Source organism: Heterodontus francisci, chromosome 46 (genome assembly GCF_036365525.1).
Source record: "Heterodontus francisci isolate sHetFra1 chromosome 46, sHetFra1.hap1, whole genome shotgun sequence".
Taxonomy (NCBI): Eukaryota; Metazoa; Chordata; class Chondrichthyes; order Heterodontiformes; family Heterodontidae; genus Heterodontus; species Heterodontus francisci.
The window spans coordinates 17,125,815-17,147,566 of NC_090416.1; the positions used below are offsets into that span (position 1 = coordinate 17,125,815).

Consider the following 21,752-nt stretch of genomic DNA (forward strand, 5'->3'; position numbering starts at 1 on the left):
CAATAACTCACAGGCAACCGGGCCTCATGCGCGTGACTTAGTCTGGCTAACTTGGTGCTATAAATTTCCTAATATGTCACTCACGTTAGTCAGATCTGTCGTGGCAATTGGCATTAGTGTGCGTGTGTGCAAATGTGCAGAGGCAGAAGGATGTTAGTTACGCCCCCAAAACCCCATTACTCAATGCGGAGGATGTCAGCTAGCCCTCTAGCCCCGTTACTTAGTGCGGAGGATGTTAGTTACCCTTCTCACCCCGTTACTCAATGTGGATGGATGTGCTCGGGGATCTGAGAGCACACAGCTGCCTTAGTGAGAAGGAATGTTTTGCTGGGGTCCGATTACTGTTAAGTAAACGGTTGGATTGCCATAAAATGTAACCTGGCTGTCAGGCATTCAAAGTGAAATATTAGTGAACAATCAGTCTTGCTCTGTCTGAAGAAAAAAACAGCTCTTGCTGCTGGTTACACAGAAGGTCACTGTGTCTTTGAAAGAGGTTAATATCCGCAGCCCAGTCAAAGAGCACTTTATTCATTTAAAAGGATACGGCAAGATTAAAACCTTCTCTGACTCTCACTGGGGTACGGGTTCCCTCCTCTCCTGAAGGTACTGACTCTCACTGGGGTACGGGTCCCCTCCTCTCCTGAAGGTGCTGACTCTCACTGGGGTACGGGTCCCCTCCTCTCCTGAAGGTACTGACTCTCACTGGGATACGGGTCCCCTCCTCTCCTGAAGGTGCTGACTCTCACTGGGGTACGGGTCCCCTCCTCTCCTGAAGGTGCTGACTCTCACTGGGGTACGGGTCCCCTCCTCTCCTGAAGGTGCTGACCCTCACTGGGGTACGGGTCCCCTCCTCTCCTGAAGGTACTGACTCTCACTGGGGTACGGGTCCCCTCCTCTCCTGAAGGTGCTGACTCTCACTGGGGTACGAGTCCCCTCCTCTCCTGAAGGTGCTGACTCTCACTGGGGTACGGGTCCCCTCCTCTCCTGAAGGTACTGACTCTCACTGGGGTACAGGTCCCCTCCTCTCCTGAAGGTGCTGACTCTCACTGGGGTACGGGTCCCCTCCTGTCCTGAAGGTGCTGACTCTCACTGGGGTACGGGTCCCCTCCTCTCCTGAAGGTACTGACTCTCACTGGGGTACGTGTCCCCTCCTGTCCTGAAGGTACTGACTCTCACTGGGGTACGGGTCCCCTCCTCTCCTGAAGGTGCTGACTCTCACTGGGGTACGGGTCCCCTCCTCTCCTGAAGGTGCTGACTCTCACTGGGGTACGGGTCCCCTCCTCTCCTGAAGGTACTGACTCTCACTGGGGTACGTGTCCCCTCCTGTCCTGAAGGTACTGACTCTCACGGGGGTACGGGTCCCCTCCTCTCCTGAAGGTATTGACTCTCACTGGGGTACGGGTCCCCTCCTCTCCTGAAGGTACTGACTCTCACTGGGGTACGTGTCCCCTCCTGTCCTGAAGGTACTGACTCTCACTGGGGTACGGGTCCCCTCCTCTCCTGAAGGTACTGACTCTCACTGGGGTACGTGTCCCCTCCTCTCCTGAAGGTACTGACTCTCACTGGGGTACGGGTCCCCTCCTCTCCTGACAGTGCTGACTCTCACTGGGGTACGGGTCCCCTCCTCTCCTGAAGGTACTGACTCTCACTGGGGTACGGGTCCCCTCCTCTCCTGAAGGTACTGACTCTCACTGGGGTACGGGTCCCCTCCACTCCTGAAGGTACTGACTCTCACTGGGGTACGGGTCCCCTTCTCTCCTGAAGGTACTGACTCTCACTGGGGTACGGGTCCCCTCCTCTCCTGAAGGTACTGACTCTCACTAGAGCATAGGTTCCAGTGACTACCTCTGGTATCTCACCCAAGAGGTCATTCTTGGTGTGAATAGTAGCTGTTTGAAAGCAGAGGGCATCACAGTCAAGCCCAATTAGCTGTGCTCAGTCGCGCTCTCACCTCTGAGCCACAAGGTTTGGAGGTTCGAGCTGCACTCCAGAGACCTAGGCATCTAAACCAGTCTGGCAATCTCAGTAAAGTACTGAGGAAATGCTACATTGTCTGTGGTGCTGTCTTTTGGATGAAATGTTAAACTGAGACTCTGCCTGCCCTATCAGGTGAATGTGAAAGATCAGATGGCCAATATTTTAAAGAGCAGCAGGGGAGAGGGGGTGGAGTTCTCCTGGAGCCAATATTTATCCCTCCACCAACATCACTTCAAGAGATTATGAGCTAAAAGAGTCTTTTTGTGGGATATGTCGAGCATTCTTTGTTCCAGTCCTACTCAGGCCCCCTCCCCCAACTCTTTTTCCGGTACATTGATGACTGTATCGGTGCCATTTCCTGCTCCCACCCTGAACTGGAAAACTTTATCAACTTTGCTTCCAATTTCCACCCTTCTCTCACCTTTACATGGTCCATCTCTGACACTTCCCTTCCCTTCCTTGACTTCTCTGTCTCCATCTCTTGGGATAGGTTGTCTACCAATATCCATTATAAGCCCACTGACTCCCACAGCTACCTCGACTACACTTCTTCACACCCTACCTCCTGTAAGGACTCCATTCCATTCTCCCAGTTTCTCCGTCTCTGACGCATCTATTCTGATGTTGCTACCTTCCATGACAGCGCTTCTGATATGTCTTCCTTTTTCCTCAACCGAGGATTCCGCCCCCCCTACTGTTGTTGACAGGGCCCTCAACTGTGTCCGGCCCATTTCCCGCACCTCAACCCTCACCCCATCCCCTCCCTCCCAGAACAGCGACAGGGTTCCCCATGTCCTCACTTTCCACCCCATCAGCCTCCATATCCAAAGGATCATCCTCCGCCATTTCCGCCACCTCTAGCGTGATGCCACTACCAAACGCATCTTCCCCTTCCCCTGTCAGGCAGTGAAAGGACACCCTGGTACACTCCTCCATTACCCCCACTACCTTCCCCTGCAATCGCAGGAGGTGCAATACCTGCCCTTTTACCTCCTCCTCACTATCCAAGGCCCCAAACACTCTTTCAGGTGAAGCAGCGATTTACTTGTACTTCTTTCAATGTAGTATACTGTATTCGCTGCTCACAATGTGGTCTCCTCTACACTGGGGAGACCAAACTCAGATTGGGTAATCGCTTTGCGGAACACCTCCGCTCAGTCTGAAAGCATGTGACCAAGCTTCCAGTTGCTTGCCATTTCAACAATCTCCCACCACCGCCACCCCCCCCGACCTCATGCCCACATCTCTGTCCTGGGATTGCTGCAGTGTTCCAGTGAAGATCAACACAAGCTCGAGGAACAGCATCTCATTTACCGATTAGGCACACTACAGCCTGCCGGACTGAACACGGAGTTCAATAACTTCAGAGCATGACGGGCTCCCCTTTTTATTTTTAGTTATTGTTTTCTTTTTTCTTTGTTCATTTTATTTTAGTTTGTTTTTACCATGTGCCTATCCACTGCTTTTTTTTCATGTTAGTGCTTTGGGCCAGGGCTGTTCATTTTTCTGTCAATTAACACCCTCTCCGCACTAACGTTTTGTCTTTCATCACCATTAACATACCGTTTGCCTTTGCTCCATGACCTTCTGGTCAGTTATTCTCTGTGACCCTGTCCTATCAATACCTTCCCTTTTGTTATCTTATGCCCCACCCCTGCTTTATTTGCTTGTAACCTATTACATTTCTAACCTTTGCCAGTTCTGATGAAAGGTCACTGACCTGAAACGTTAACTCTGCTTCTCTCTCCACAGATGCTGCCAGACCTGCCGAGTATTTACAGCATTTCTTGTTTTTATTACAGATTTCCAGCATCTGCAGTATTTTGCTTTTATTTCACTAAATGAGATTATCTGGTCATTATCACATTGCTGTATATGGGAGCTTGCAAGGCATAAATTGGCTGCTGTGTTTCCTACATTACAACAGTGACTACAGTTCAAAAAAGTAAAGCACTTTGGTCCTCAGGCAGTGGAAGATGCAACAGAACTGCAAGTCTTTCTTTTCTTCCTCTGTTGAAAGCTGGGGTTCAGGTACCCTCTACCACCTAGAAGGACAAGGGCAGTAGTCACATGGGAACACCACCACCTGCAAGTTCCCCTCCAAGTCACACACCATCCTGACTTGGAACTATATCGGCCGTTCCTTCACTGTTGCTGGGTCAAAATCCTGGAACTCCCTTCCTAACAGCACTGTGGGTGTACCTACCTCACATGGACTGCAGCGGTTCAAGAAGGCAGCTCACCACCACCTTCTCAAGGGGCAATTAGGGATGGGCAATAAATGCTGGCCTAGCCAGCAACACCCACATCCCATGAATAAATAAAACTAAGGTTCTGCCCTCCAGTCCACTCTTTATGTGTGATTCCTGTCTATTCGACCTTGAGGGATTATTGCAGCCGAGCTCAATCCAGCCCTCACCCAACATCCACAAATACTGGGCTTTCTGACAGGGGGTTGTGAGCGGGGGCTGAGCTGTTAATCCCTCACTAGCCCCGGGACACTGAGACCAATTGTACTGCAAAGACTGCCATGCAGGACAAGATGAGCTGGCTTTAGTAAAGACCAACAGCTCCTCCTCCCACTTCTTTTTTTTATTCGTTCATGGGATACCAGCGTCATTGGCTATTATTATTGTCCATCCCTATACAATGCTTTTAACGTCCCAAGGCGTTTAGCGAGCCACATGAGGAGATGTTAGGGACAGGTGACAAAAGCTCGATCAAAGAGGTCGGTTTTAAGGAGCGTCTTAAAGCAGGAGAGAGAGAGGCGGAGAGGTTTATGGAGGGAATTCCTGAGCTTAGGGCCCCCAGGCAGCTGAAGGTAAAGGTCTGCTCAGGTGGGGGAGAAAGAACCCGACCCGAATCCGACTGAACCACGGCAGACCCGAGCCCGACCCGACCCGACCCCACTATCCCTTTACTTACCTTCCGACTCGGAATCTCCAGGAAGCTGCAGTGTGTGCGTGATGACATCGCTCACTCACTGCACAGACTCAGTTTCCCTGCTTGACGTCCCGCACTCCCAGCTCAGGTAAGTTTTTAAAATTTTAATACTTACCAGCAGAGCACTTGCTGTGCGTGTCCGGCCCGACCAGAGCCCGACACATGCTGTCGGGTTCGGATCAGGTAGCAGGCCTTTAGCTGAAGGCACAGCCGTCAGTGCTGGAGCGACGAGATTCGGGGGATGCGCAAGAGGCCGGGCTTGGAGGAGCGCAGAGGTCTGGGAGGGTTGTAGGGGCTGGAGGAGGTTACAGAGATCTGGGAGGGTTGTAGGGGCTGGAGGAGGTTACAGAGATCTGGGCGGGTTGTAGGGGCTGGAGGAGGTTACAGAGATCTGGGAGGGTTGTAGGGGCTGGAGGAGGTTACAGAGATCTGGGAGGGTTGTAGGGGCTGGAGGAGGTTACAGAGATCTGGGAGGGTTGTAGGGACTGGAGGAGGTTACAGAGATCTCGGAGGGTTGTAGGGACTGGAGGAGGTTACAGAGATCTCGGAGGGTTGCAGGGGCTGGAGGAGGTTACAGAGATCTCGGAGGGTTGTAGGGACTGGAGGAGGTTACAGAGATCTCGGAGGGTTGTAGGGACTGGAGGAGGTTACAGAGATCTGGGCGGGTTGTAGGGATTGGAGGAGGTTACAGAGATCTCGGAGGGTTGTAGGGACTGGAGGAGGTTACAGAGATACCGGGGGGTTGTCGGGACTGGAGGAGGTTACAGAGATCTGGGAGGGTTGTAGGGATTGGAGGAGGTTAGAGAGATCTCGGAGGGTTGTAGGGATTGGAGGAGGTTAGAGAGATCTCGGAGGGTTGTAGGGATTGGAGGAGGTTAGAGAGATCTCGGAGGGTTGCAGGGGCTGGAGGAGGTTACAGAGATCTCGGAGGGTTGTAGGGACTGGAGGAGGTTACAGAGATCTCGGAGGGTTGTAGGGACTGGAGGAGGTTACAGAGATCTGGGCGGGTTGTAGGGACTGGAGGAGGTTACAGAGATCTCGGAGGGTTGTAGGGACTGGAGGAGGTTACAGAGATCTCGGAGGGTTGTAGGGACTGGAGGAGGTTACAGAGATCTGGGAGGGTTGTAGGGATTGGAGGAGGTTAGAGAGATCTCGGAGGGTTGTCGGGACTGGAGGAGGTTACAGAGATACCAGTGTCGAACTGATCCTTCCCATTTGGAATGTCCAGTAAGACACCAGACAGCACACTGACCTCAATGAGCCAAATAATGGGGAGATGTGAAACAATTTTATTTAGATGGCAAGATTAACTAAAAATAATTCATCCAAAAGGTAGGTATCCGATAGACTGAATTATTTTTATCCTTAAAGCAGAGAAAGCTAAGAGGAGGTTTGATAGAGGCGTTTTATATCATAATGCTTCAAACTGGAACAAAGAGGAACTGTTTCCAATGGCCGAAGGGTCTGTAACTGGAAGCCACAGATTTAAGGACAATAGAAGACCCAGAGGCGATATGAGGAAAAACGATTTACACAACGAGTGATTGGGGTTTGGAATGCACTTGCTGATTGGACGGTGGAAACAGTTTCAATAGGAGATGTCAAGAGGGAACTGGATAAATATCTGAAGGAGCAGACATTACAGGGACATGGGGGAAAGAGCCAAGGGAGTGGGACTGACTCGATTGCTCTTCAGAGGAGCCAGCACAGACTGGATGGACTGAATGGTCTCCTTCTGTGCTGTGCTACTCTCTGATGCCGAGTCTCGATTTCCCTCGTTGTTTTCCCAGACTTTCCATTTCTTTACTCCTGCCTTGTAATCCCCTGGTCCTGTCAGCCAGTTTTAGTTGCTCAGCTGCCATTCATCACTGGCTATTTATGCTGCGCTCCCATTATCAGTGCGAGGTACGTGGTCACAGACAGATGCACAGCTCTGAATTCTCCTTTTATCTCACTGCAGCCTGGATATGAGCCATTGTCAACACAGCCAGAGAACGCAGAGCGCTGAAGGGCATCTAATTGCAATTCCCCCCACTCCGTCTCTCGCCTTCCCTTTCAGTGCTGTGACAAGCGAGCTAGCTGCTTGGAAGCACCTCAGACACAGCCTGAGGACTGTGTGGCTGTAGTGGGCACATCATTCTCACCTGTAATCCAGCAATGGTTAGATAGAGTGCAACACAGCTCAGGAGACCAGCCACAATCTCAATCATCTGCATGTTAAACTCAGAAAGGCTGTGACTCATTAATAAAAGGATTACAACTCCTTCCTGATCCCTGACTTTGTTTGTTTTCACACACACACAGACATAGATACACAGATTAACTCAGATCCAGGACAAACCTTTCAGGTCTGTTGCACACCCGGTCAGTCGTGGCTCAGTGGGTAACACTGAAGCCGTTGTGTGGTCAAGTCCTCACTCCAGAGTCTTGAGCAAAGAGTCCAGGCTGACGCTCCCAGTGCAGTACTGAGGGAGCGCCGCACTGTCGGAGGGTCGGTACTGAGGGAGCGCCGCACTGTCGGAGGGTCGGTACTGAGGGAGCGCCGCACTGTCGGAGGGTCGGTACTGAGGGAGCGCCGCACTGTCGGAGGGTCGGTACTGAGGGAGCGCCGCACTGTCGGAGGGTCAGTACTGAGGGAGCGCCACACTGTCGGAGGGTCAGTACTGAAGGAGCGCCGCACTGTCGGAGGGTCAGTACTGAGGGAGTGCAGCACTGTCGGAGGGTCAGTACTGAGGGAGTGCAGCACTGTCGGTGGTGCCATCTTTCAGTATGAGACATTAAACCGAGTCCCAGTCTGCCCTCTTAGGTGAACATAAAATATCCCACAGCCACCATTGCAAAGAGTAGCGTAGTTTTTCCGATCTCCAGGGCCAATTTTGATCCCTCAACCAGAAACGCTAAAACAGATGATCACATTGCTGTTTCAGATCTTGTGAAAACTGGCTGTTGTGTTTCCTACGTCACCACAGTGAAAAGCAGCTTGGGCTCCCACACATAGGTATTCAGTTCAAAAGTGTGTTCGCATGGGCGTTGAACGAGGATGGATGCTTCCACAATCGCACAGTGCCGGGGGAACAACGTGCACAGAAACAATCAAGTATGCTCACTTTGAACGCCCCCCATCAACAAGTGAAGCATCCCGACAAAAGTCTCCACTCATCCACTTACCTTCAGTGAAAGGTTCCCACTCGTAGTAACGCCCCATGAACTGCAGATGGTTGAATCCTGCGCATTGTGCTTTACGTGGGTCCGTTTCACCGGAGGGACAAGCCTGGAAAGAGAGAGGGATGGGGTAAGATAAAGAGTAGCTCTGGTGGGGGAGGGGAGTCCAGAACAAGGGGGCAGACTCTTAAAATTGGAGCCAGGCCGTTCAGGGGTGATGTCAGGAAGCACTTCTTCACACAAAGGGGGAGTGGGAATCTGGAACTCTCCCCGACCCCCCCCACAAAAAGATGTCGAGGCTGGGGTAAATTTAAAATATCAATGCTGAGATTGATAGATTTTTGTTACTTCAGGGTTACGGAACAAAAGGTGGGTAGATGCAGTTAAGATACAGATCAGCCATGATCTAATAGAAAGGCAGAAAAGATCGGAGGGGCTGAATGGCCTCTTGCTATTCTTAGGTAATTGACATGCATAGGCACAACTTGACAGGGATTCAGAAACGTAGTTAGTAATACAAAATTACATGTTCTTAGGAAACAATGGAGGGTGATGAGAAAGGAACTGTAGTGGATGCTGTGTATATGGACATTCAAAAGGCACTGGATAAGGTGCCACACCTGGATAAGGAGGCCTGTTGGTAAAATTAAGATCCCCAGCTACTGAAGGGAGTGTGGCGGCAGGGATAAGGTCAGAAAGCAGAGGCTGAGTTAATGCAGAGTTTTGGAGATTGGAACAAACTGTGGTGTCCATCAGGGGTCAGTGTTGGGTCCGCACCTTTCTCAACATATAAATTGTGAAGAGACCTGCATTTCTATAGCGCCCGTCAAAACTTCAGGTTGTTCCAAAGTGCTTTATGGCCAATTGGTGCACAGAAAGCTCCCACAAACTGCAATGTGATAATTACCAGATAATTTTTTTTTATAGAAGTGATCTTGGTTGAGGGGTAAAATTTGCCCCAATATACCTCCCCCGCTCTTTGAAATAGCGGCACGAGATTTTTTTACGCTCGCGCGAGCGGGCAGACGGGGCCTCAGTCGCATCCGAAAGACAGCACCTCCGACAGTGCAGCACTCCCTCAGGAGTAGCACTGAGTGTCAGCCTGGACCTGGTGCTCGGGTCTCTGGAGTGGGACTCGAACCCACAACCTTCCAGCTCAGAAACGAGAGTGCTACCCGCTGAGACACCGCTGACAGTTGGGTATGTAGGCACAATATTGGAATTTACAGGTGAGTCCAAAACGGGAAGCACAGTTAGCTGACAAGGCACGTCAGTGACGTCAAGAGGACATAGATTGGGCAGAGAAATGAAATATAATGCGGAAAAATATGAGGTGATACATTTTGGGGAGGATAACCAAAAGGAAATGTAATGGTAAAACTTTTAAAAAGATTGGTGGGGCAGATTGAGTTGGGATGTTGAATTACAGAGCTTTAAGAGTGGGCAGTCCCTTGGCATTCTGGATTTTATAAATTGGGCCAAAATGAGGACTTGCACTTGTATAGAGCCTTCCACGACCTCAACGAGCTTCACAGACGATAAAGCACTTTTGAAATGTGGTCACCGTCGCAATGTCGGAGACACGACAGCTAATAGCGGTCAGTTAGAATTTTGAGTCCAGTTCCAGGCACCTGACTCCAGGAAGAACATCAAGGCCGTGGAAAGGTGAGCAGTGGATATTCACTACGGTGAGGCAAGGGGGACAGACTAGAGAAAGCAGCGGGAGACTTTACATTACAAAACAGGAGCTCAAGAGGAGACCCAATGGAGGTATTCTGCAAGTTTTTGATGAGATCAATTGAGGAAAAATGATTTCCTCTTCTCAGGCAATTTGCAGTTGAGAGAGGATTAGCATCAATAGACACCAGGACCTTTGTTTTTATACTTGGAGGGCATGGACTGTGGATGAAGCGGAAACCAGAATAGGTCTTAAAATGAAGGGGGATCAATGTTTAAAAATAAAACTGTGAACAGGATAAAAGATGGGAATAGGACTAAGGGGAGAGATCTTTCCGAAAGAGAGGGCACAGAGGTGATGGGTCAAATACCTTCCCTCCGTGCAGTAAAATTCTACAATTCTTTACACAGTTTGGATGCAGGCAAGAGGAAGGGTTGTCGGGGCCTTCCAAAGGAATAATCAGAGGAAAACTTACCTTGGCAGCGACAATTAAACAAGGAGACTCAGGAAAATATTTTAACAAGTTATAATTTATGGAGTGTTTCTCTAACTGCTGTGCAGTGCCAGAGACGCTGTCTTTATTCAAGAACAAGGGGTTATTGTCAAGTGACAAATGGTGCAAAATCTTTAGTAGTGAGTGAGTCAGCAAAGTATTTGTAATATATACCAGCAAAGGTCATTCCAAAGCAGACACAAACATCAGAGTAAATGAATGAATTACGATAATATATACAGCAGTGTTATTATAACATCCAGCTAGTTATTATAGCATCGAAATGCAGACAGCAAATTGTACACACAGTATTATATAATACATACAACATTACACCCAGTAATAGTGTATCAGATGATATATGCTGTGTTACACACGGTAACACAGTGTGTTATTATATAATATATACAGGAGTGTTACACCCAGTAATACACAGTGTGATATTATATAATATATACAGGAGTGTTACACTCAGTAATACACAGTCTGTTATTATATAATATATACAGGTGTGTTACATCCAGTAATACACAGTGTGATATTATATAATATATACAGGAGTGTTACACCCAGTAATACACAGTGTGTTATTATATATAATATACAGGAGTGTTACACCCAGTAATACACAGTGTGTTATTATATAATATATACAGGAGTGTTACACCCAGTAATACACAGTGTGTTATTATATAATATATACAGGAGTGTTACACCCAGTAATACACAGTGTGTTATTATATTATATATACAGGAGTGTTACACCCAGTAATACACAGTGTGATATTATATAATATATACAGGAGTGTTACACCCAGTAATACACAGTGTGTTATTATATATAATATACAGGAGTGTTACACCCAGTAATACACAGTGTGTTATTATATAATATATACAGGAGTGTTACACCCAGTAATACACAGTGTGTTATTATATAATATATACAGGAGTGTTACACCCAGTAATACACAGTGTGTTATTATATTATATATACAGGAGTGTTACACCCAGTAATACACAGTGTGTTATTATATTATATATACAGGAGTGTTACACCCAGTAACACACAGTGTGTTATTATATAATATATACAGGTGTGTTACACCCAGTAATACACAGTGTGTTATTATATAATATATACAGGTGTGTTACACCCAGTAATACACAGTGTGTTATTATATAATATATACAGGAGTGTTACACCCAGTAATACACAGGGTGTTATTATATAATATATACAGGAGTGTTACACCCAGTAATACACAGTGTGTTATTATATAATATATACAGGAGTGTTACACACGGTAATACACAGTGTGATATTATATAATATATACAGGAGTGTTACACCCAGTAATACACGGTGTGTTATTATATAATATATACAGGAGTGTTACACCCAGTAATACACGGTGTGTTATTATATAATATACACAGGAGTGTTACACCCAGTAATACACAGTGTGTTATTATATAATATATACAGGAGTGTTACACACGGTAATACACAGTGTGTTATTATATAATATATACAGGAGTGTTACACACGGTAATACACAGTGTGTTATTATATAATATATACAGGTGTGTTACACCCAGTAATACACAGTGTGTTATTATATAATATATACAGGAGTGTTACACACGGTAATACACAGTGTGTTATTATATAATATATACAGGAGTGTTACACACGGTAATACACAGTGTGTTATTATATAATATATACAGGTGTGTTACACCCAGTAATACACAGTGTGTTATTATATAATATATACAGGTGTGTTACACCCAGTAATACACAGTGTGTTATTATATAATATATACAGGAGTGTTACACCCAGTAATACACAGTGTGTTATTATATAATATATACAGGAGTGTTACACACAGTAATACACAGTGTGTTATTATATAATATATACAGGAGTGTTACACCCAGTAATACACAGTGTGTTATTATATAATATATACAGGAGTGTTACACCCAGTAATACACAGTGTGTTATTATATAATATATACAGGAGTGTTACACCCAGTAATACACAGTGTGTTATTATATAATATATACAGGAGTGTTACACCCAGTAATACACAGTGTGTTATTATATAATATATACAGGTGTGTTACACCCAGTAATACACAGTGTGTTATTATATAATATATACAGGAGTGTTACACACAGTTTTACACAGTGTGTTATTATATAATATATACAGGAGTGTTACACCCAGTAATACACAGTGTGTTATTATATAATATATACAGGTGTGTTACACCCAGTAATACACAGTGTGTTATTATATAATATATACAGGAGTGTTACACACAGTAATACACAGTGTGTTATTATATAATATATACAGGAGTGTTACACCCAGTAATACACAGTGTGTTATTATATAATATATACAGGAGTGTTACACCCAGTAATACACAGTGTGTTATTATATAATATATACAGGAGTGTTACACCCAGTAATACACAGTGTGTTATTATATAATATATACAGGAGTGTTACACCCTGGAATACAGAGTGTGTTATTATATAATATATACAGGTGTGTTACACCCAGTAATACACAGTGTGTTATTATATAATATATACAGGAGTGTTACACCCAGTAATACACAGCGTGTTATTATATAATATATACAGGAGTGTTAGACCCTGTAATACACAGTGTGTTATTATATAATATATACACGTGTGTTACACCCAGTAATACACAGTGTGTTATTATATAATATATACAGGAGTGTTACACCCAGTAATACACAGTGTGTTATTATATAATATATACACGTGTGTTACACCCAGTAATACACAGTGTGTTGTTATATAATATATACAGGTGTGTTACACCCAGTAATACACAGGGTGTTATTATATAATATATACAGGAGTGTTACACCCAGTAATACACAGTGTGTTATTATATAATATATACAGGAGTGTTACACCCAGTAATACACAGTGTGTTATTATATAATATATACACGTGTGTTACACCCAGTAATACACAGTGTGTTATTATATAATATATACAGGAGTGTTACACCCAGTAATACAGAGTGTGTTATTATATAATATATACAGGAGTGTTACACCCAGTAATACACAGTGTGTTATTATATAATATATACAGGTGTGTTACACCCAGTAATACACAGGGTGTTATTATATAATATATACAGGAGTGTTACACCCAGTAATACACAGTGTGTTATTATATAATATATACAGGAGTGTTACACCCAGTAATACACAGTGTGTTATTATATAATATATACAGGAGTGTTACACCCAGTAATACACAGTCTGTTATTATATAATATATACAGGTGTGTTACACCCAGTAATACACAGTGTGTTATTATATAATATATACAGGAGTGTTAGACCCAGTAATACACAGTCTGTTATTATATAATATATACAGGAGTGTTACACCCAGTAATACACAGTGTGTTATTATATAATATATACAGGAGTGTTACACACGGTAACACAGTGTGTTATTATATAATATATACAGGAGTGTTACACCCAGTAATACACAGTGTGATATTATATAATATATACAGGTGTGTTACACCCAGTAATACACAGTCTGTTATTATATAATATATACAGGTGTGTTACACCCAGTAATACACAGTCTGTTATTATATAATATATACAGGAGTGTTACACCCAGTAATACACAGTGTGTTATTATATAATATATACAGGAGTGTTACACCCAGTAATACACAGTGTGATATTATATAATATATACAGGAGTGTTACACCCAGTAATACACAGTGTGATATTATATAATATATACAGGAGTGTTACACCCAGTAATACAGAGTGTGTTATTATATAATATATACAGGAGTGTTACACCCAGTAATACACAGTGTGATATTATATAATATATACAGGAGTGTTACACCCAGTAATACAGAGTGTGTTATTATATAATATATACAGGAGTGTTACACCCAGTAATACAGAGTGTGTTATTATATAATATATACAGGAGTGTTACACCCAGTAATACACAGTGTGTTATTATATAATATATACAGGAGTGTTACACCCAGTAATACAGAGTGTGTTATTATATAATATATACAGGAGTGTTACACCCAGTAATACACAGTGTGATATTATATAATATATACAGGAGTGTTACACCCAGTAATACAGAGTGTGTTATTATATAATATATACAGGAGTGTTACACCCAGTAATACAGAGTGTGATATTATATAATATATACAGGAGTGTTACACCCAGTAATACAGAGTGTGTTATTATATAATATATACAGGAGTGTTACACCCAGTAATACACAGTGTGTTATTATATAATATATACAGGAGTGTTACACCCGGTAATACACAGTGTGTTATTATATAATATATACAGGAGTGTTACACACGGTAATACACAGTGTGTTATTATATAATATATACAGGAGTGTTACACCCAGTAATACACAGTGTGTTATTATATAATATATACAGGAGTGTTACACCCAGTAATACACAGTGTGTTATTATATAATATATACAGGAGTGTTACACCCAGTAATACACAGTGTGTTATTATATAATATATACAGGAGTGTTACACCCAGTAATACACAGTGTGTTATTATATAATATATACAGGAGTGTTACACCCAGTAATACACAGTGTGTTATTATATAATATATACAGGAGTGTTACACCCAGTAATACACAGTGTGTTATGATATAATATATACAGGAGTGTTACACCCAGTAATACACAGTGTGTTATTATATAATATATACAGGAGTGTTACACCCAGTAACACACAGTGTGTTATTATATAATATATACAGGTGTGTTACACCCAGTAATACACAGTGTGTTATTATATAATATATACAGGAGTGTTACACCCAGTAATACACAGTGTGATATTATATAATATATACAGGTGTGTTACACCCAGTAATACACAGTGTGTTATTATATAATATATACAGGAGTGTTACACCCAGTAATACACAGTGTGATATTATATAATATATACAGGTGTGTTACACCCAGTAATACACAGTGTGATATTATATAATATATACAGGAGTGTTCCACCCAGTGTGATATTATATAATATATACAGGTGTGTTACACCCAGTAATACACGGTGTGTTATTATATAATATATACAGGTGTGTTACACCCAGTAATACACAGTGTGTTATTATATAATATATACAGGTGTGTTACACCCAGTAATACACAGTGTGTTATTATATAATATATACAGGAGTGTTACACCCAGTAACACACAGTGTGTTATTATATAATATATACAGGAGTGTTACACCCAGTAATACACAGTGTGATATTATATAATATATACAGGAGTGTTACACCCAGTAATACACAGTGTGTTATTATATAATATATAGGAGTGTTACACCCAGTAATACACAGTGTGTTATTATATAATATATACAGGTGTGTTACACCCAGTAATACACGGTGTGTTATTATATAATATATACAGGTGTGTTACACCCAGTAATACACGGTGTGTTATTATATAATATATACAGGAGTGTTACACACGGTAACACAGTGTGTTATTATATAACATATACAGGAGTGTTACACCCAGTAATACACAGTGTGTTATTATATAATATATACAGGAGTGTTACACACAGTAATACACAGTGTGATATTATATAATATATACAGGAGTGTTACACCCAGTAATACACGGTGTGTTATTATATAATATATACAGGAGTGTTACACACGGTAACACAGTGTGTTATTATATAACATATACAGGAGTGTTACACCCAGTAATACACAGTGTGTTATTATATAATATATACAGGAGTGTTACACACAGTAATACACAGTGTGATATTATATAATATATACAGGAGTGTTACACCCAGTAATACACAGTGTGTTATTATATAATATATACAGGAGTGTACACACGGTAACACAGTGTGTTATTATATAATATATACAGGAGTGTTACACCCAGTAATACACAGTGTGATATTATATAATATATACACGTGTGTTACACCCAGTAATACACAGTGTGTTATTATATAATATATACAGGAGTGTTACACCCAGTAATACACAGTGTGTTATTATATAATATATACAGGAGTGTTACACACAGTAATACACAGTGTGATATTATATAATATATACAGGAGTGTTACACCCAGTAATACACAGTGTGTTATTATATAATATATACAGGAGTGTACACACGGTAACACAGTGTGTTATTATATAATATATACAGGAGTGTTACACCCAGTAATACACAGTGTGATATTATATAATATATACAGGAGTGTTACACCCAGTAATACACAGTGTGTTATTATATAATATATACAGGAGTGTTACACCCAGTAATACACAGTGTGATATTATATAATATATACACGTGTGTTACACCCAGTAATACACAGTGTGTTATTATATAATATATACAGGAGTGTTACACCCAGTAATACACAGTGTGTTATTATATAATATATACAGGAGTGTTACACCCAGTAATACACAGTGTGTTATTATATAATATATACAGGAGTGTTACACACGGTAACACAGTGTGTTATTATATAATATATACAGGAGTGTTACACCCAGTAATACACAGTGTGTTATTATATAATATATACAGGAGTGTTACACCCAGTAACACACAGTGTGTTATTATATAATATATACAGGAGTGTTCCACCCAGTAATACACAGTGTGTTATTATATAATATATACAGGAGTGTTACACCCAGTAATACACAGTGTGTTATTATATTATATATACAGGTGTGTGACACCCAGTAATACAGAGTGTGTTATTATATAATATATACAGGAGTGTTACACACGGTAACACAGTGTGTTATTATATAATATATACAGGAGTGTTACACCCAGTAATACACAGTGTGTTATTATATAATATATACAGGAGTGTTACACCCAGTAATACACAGTGTGATATTATATAATATATACAGGAGTGTTACACCCAGTAATACACGGTGTGTTATTATATAATATATACAGGAGTGTTACACACGGTAACACAGTGTGTTATTATATAACATATACAGGAGTGTTACACCCAGTAATACACAGTGTGTTATTATATAATATATACAGGAGTGTTACACCCAGTAATACACAGTGTGTTATTATATAATATATACAGGAGTGTACACACGGTAACACAGTGTGTTATTATATAATATATACAGGAGTGTTACACCCAGTAATACACAGTGTGTTATTATATTATATATACAGGTGTGTTACACCCAGTAATACACAGTGTGATATTATATAATATATACAGGAGTGTTACACCCAGTAATACACAGTGTGTTATTATATAATATATCTTTTTCTTTTTTTTTTCTTTTGGGCCTCCTTATCTCGAGAGACAATGGATACGCGCCTGGAGGTGGTCAGTGGTTTGTGAAGCAGCGCCTGGAGTGGCTATAAAGGCCAATTCTGGAGTGACAGGCTCTTCCACAGGTGCTGCAGAGAAATTTGTTTGTTGGGGCTGTTGCACAGTTGGCTCTCCCCTTGCGCCTCTGTCTTTTTTCCTGCCAACTACTAAGTCTCTTCGACTCGCCACAATTTAGCCCTGTCTTTATGGCTGCCCGCCAGCTCTGGCGAATGCTGGCAACTGTATATAATATATACAGGAGTGTTATCCCCAGTAATACACAGTGTGTTATTATATAATATATACAGGAGTGTTATCCCCAGGAATACACAGTGTGTTATTATATAATAAATACAGGAGTGTTACACCCAGTAATACACAGTGTGTTATTATATAATATATACAGGTGTGTTACACCCAGTAATACACAGTGTGTTATTATATAATATATACAGGTGTGTTACACCCAGTAATACACAGTGTGTTATTATATTATATATACAGGAGTGTTACACCCAGTAATACACAGTGTGTTATTATATAATATATACAGGTGTGTTAAACCCAGTAATACACAGTGTGTTATTATATAATATATACAGGTGTGTTACACCCAGTAATACACAGTGTGTTATTATATTATATATACAGGAGTGTTACACCCAGTAATACAGTGTGTTAGTATATAATATATACAGGAGTGTTACACCCAGTAATACACAGTGTGATATTATATAATATATACAGGAGTGTTACACCCAGTAATACACAGTGTGATATTATATAATATATACAGGAGTGTTACACCCAGTAATACAGAGTGTGTTATTATATAATATATACAGGAGTGTTACACCCAGTAATACACAGTGTGTTATTATATAATCTATACAGGAGTGTTATCCCCAGTAATACACAGTGTGTTATTATATAATATATATAGGAGTGTTACACCCAGTAATACACAGTGTGATATTATATAATACATACAGGAGTGTTAAACCCAGTAATACACAGTGTGTTATTATATAATATATATATAGGAGTGTTACACCCAGTAATACACAGTGTGTTATTATATAATATATATATCGGAGTGTTACACCCAGTAATACACAGTGTGTTATTATATAATATATATATCGGAGTGTTACACCCAGTAATACACAGTGTGTTATTATATAATATATATATATAGGAGTGTTACACCCAGTAATACACAGTGTGTTATTATATAATATATATATATAGGAGTGTTACACCCAGTAATACACAGTGTGTTATTATATAATATATACAGGTGTGTTACACCCAGTAATACACAGTGTGTTATGAAATAATATATACAGGTGCGTTACACCCAGTAATACACAGTGTGTTATTATATAATATATACAGGTGTGTTACACCCAGTAATACACAGTGTGTTATTATATAATATATACAGGAGTGTTACATCCAGTAATACACAGTGTGTTATTATATAATATATCCAGGAGTGTTACACCCAGTAATACACAGTGTGTTATTATATAATATACACAAGACTGTTACACCCAGTAATACACAGTGTGTTATTATATAATATATACAGGTGTGTTACACCCAGTAATACAGAGTGTGTTATTATATAATGTATACAGGAGTGTTACACCCAGTAATACACAGTGTGTTATAATATAATATATACAGGTGTGTTACACCCAGTAATACACAGTGTGTTATAATATAATATATACAGGTGTGTTACACCCAGTAATACACAGTGTGTTATTATATAATATATAGGAGTGTTACACCCAGTAATACACAGTGTGTTATTATGTAATATATACAGGAGTGTTACACCAAGTAATACACAGTGTGTTATTATATAATATATACAGGAGTGTTACACCAAGTAATACACAGTGTGTTATTATATAATATATACAGGAGTGTTACACCCAGTAATACACAGTGTGTTATTATATAATATATACAGGTGTGTTACACCCAGTAATACACAGTGTGTTATTATATTATATATACAGGAGTGTTCCACCCAGTGTGTTATTATATAATATATACAGGTGTGTTACACCCAGTAATACAGAGTGTGTTATTATATAATATATACAGGTGTGTTACACCCAGTAATACACAGTGTGTTATTATATAATATATACAGGTGTGTTCCACCCAGTGTGTTATTATATAATATATACAGGAATGTTACACCCAGTAATACACAGTGTGTTATTATATTATATATACAGGAGTGTTCCACCCAGTGTGTTATTATCTAATATATACAGGAGTGTTACACCCAGTAATACACAGTGTGTTATTATATAATATATACAGGAGTGTTACACCCAGTAATACACAGTGTGTTATTATATAATATATACAGGAGTGTTACACCCAGTAATACACAGTGTGTTATTATATAATATATACAGGAGTGTTACACCCAGTAATACAGAGTGTGTTATTATATAATATATACAGGAGTGTTACACCCAGTAATACACAGTGTGTTATTATATAATCTATACGAGTGTTATCCCCAGTAATACACAGTGTGTTATTATATAATATATATAGGAGTGTTACACCCAGTAATACACAGTGTGTTATTATATAATATATGTAGGAGTGTTACACCCAGTAATACACAGTGTGTTATTATATAATATATATATAGGAGTGTTACACCCAGTAATACACAGTATGTTATTATATAATATATATATCGGAGTGTTAGACCCAGTAATACACAGTGTGATATTATATAATATATATAGGAGTGTTACACCCAGTAATACACAGTGTGTTATGAAATAATATATACAGGTGCGTTACACCCAGTAATACACAGTGTGTTATTATATAATATATACAGGTGTGTTACACCCAGTAATACACAGTGTGTTATTATATAATATATACAGGAGTGTTACACCCAGTAATACACAGGGTGTTATTATGTAATATAAACAGGAGTGTTACACCCAGTAATACACAGTGTGTTATTATATAATATATACAGGAGTGTTACATCCAGTAATACACAGAGTGTTATTATATAATATATACAGGAGTGTTACACCCAGTAATACACAGTGTGTTATTATATAATATATACAGGAGTGTTACACCCAGTAATACACAGTGTGTTATTATATAATATATACAGGAGTGTTACACCCAGTAATACACAGTGTGTTATTATATAATATATACAGGAGTGTTACACCCAATAATACAGAGTGTGTTATTCTATAATATATACAGGAGTGTTACACCCAGTAATACACAGTGTGTTATTATATAATATATTCAGCAGTGTTACACCCAGTAATACACAGTGTGTTATTATATAATATATACAGGCGTGTTACACCCAGTAATACACAGTGTGTTATTATATAATATATACAGGAGTGTTACACCCAGTAATACACAGTGTGTTATTATATAATCTATACAGGAGTGTTATCCCCAGTAATACACAGTGTGTTATTATATAATATAGATAGGAGTGTTACACCCAGTAATACACAGTGTGTTATTATATATTATATACAGGAGTGTTACACCCAGTAATACACAGTGTGTTATTATATAATACATACAGGAGTGTTAAACCCAGTAATACACAGTGTGTTATTATATAATATATATAGGAGTGTTACACCCAGTAATACACAGTGTGTTATTATATAATATATATATCGGAGTGTTACATCCAGTAATACACAGTGTGATATTATATAATATATACAGGAGTGTTACACCCAGTAATACACAGTGTGTTATGAAATAATATATACAGGTGCGTTACACCCAGTAATACACAGTGTGTTATTATATAATATATACAGGTGTGTTACACCCAGTAATACACAGTGTGTTATTATATAATATATACAGGTGTGTTACACCCAGTAATACACAGTGTGTTATTATATAATATATACAGGAGTGTTACACCCAGTAATACACAGGGTGTTATTATGTAATATAAACAGGA

At 40.4% G+C, this 21,752-nt stretch overlaps 1 protein-coding gene across 4 annotated transcripts in view; it reads right to left on the minus strand.

Moving 5' to 3' along the window:
• The window catches only part of LOC137356820 (thrombospondin type-1 domain-containing protein 4-like), a 134,427-nt gene that overhangs the window by 38,824 nt on the left and 73,851 nt on the right, over positions 1-21,752 (minus strand). For all 4 annotated transcript variants that reach the window (XM_068022626.1, XM_068022628.1, XM_068022629.1 and 1 more), the window contains exon 6: positions 8,089-8,191. In XM_068022626.1, the coding sequence (XP_067878727.1) occupies positions 8,089-8,191 (103 nt within the window). The remainder of the gene's footprint in view (positions 1-8,088; positions 8,192-21,752) is intronic.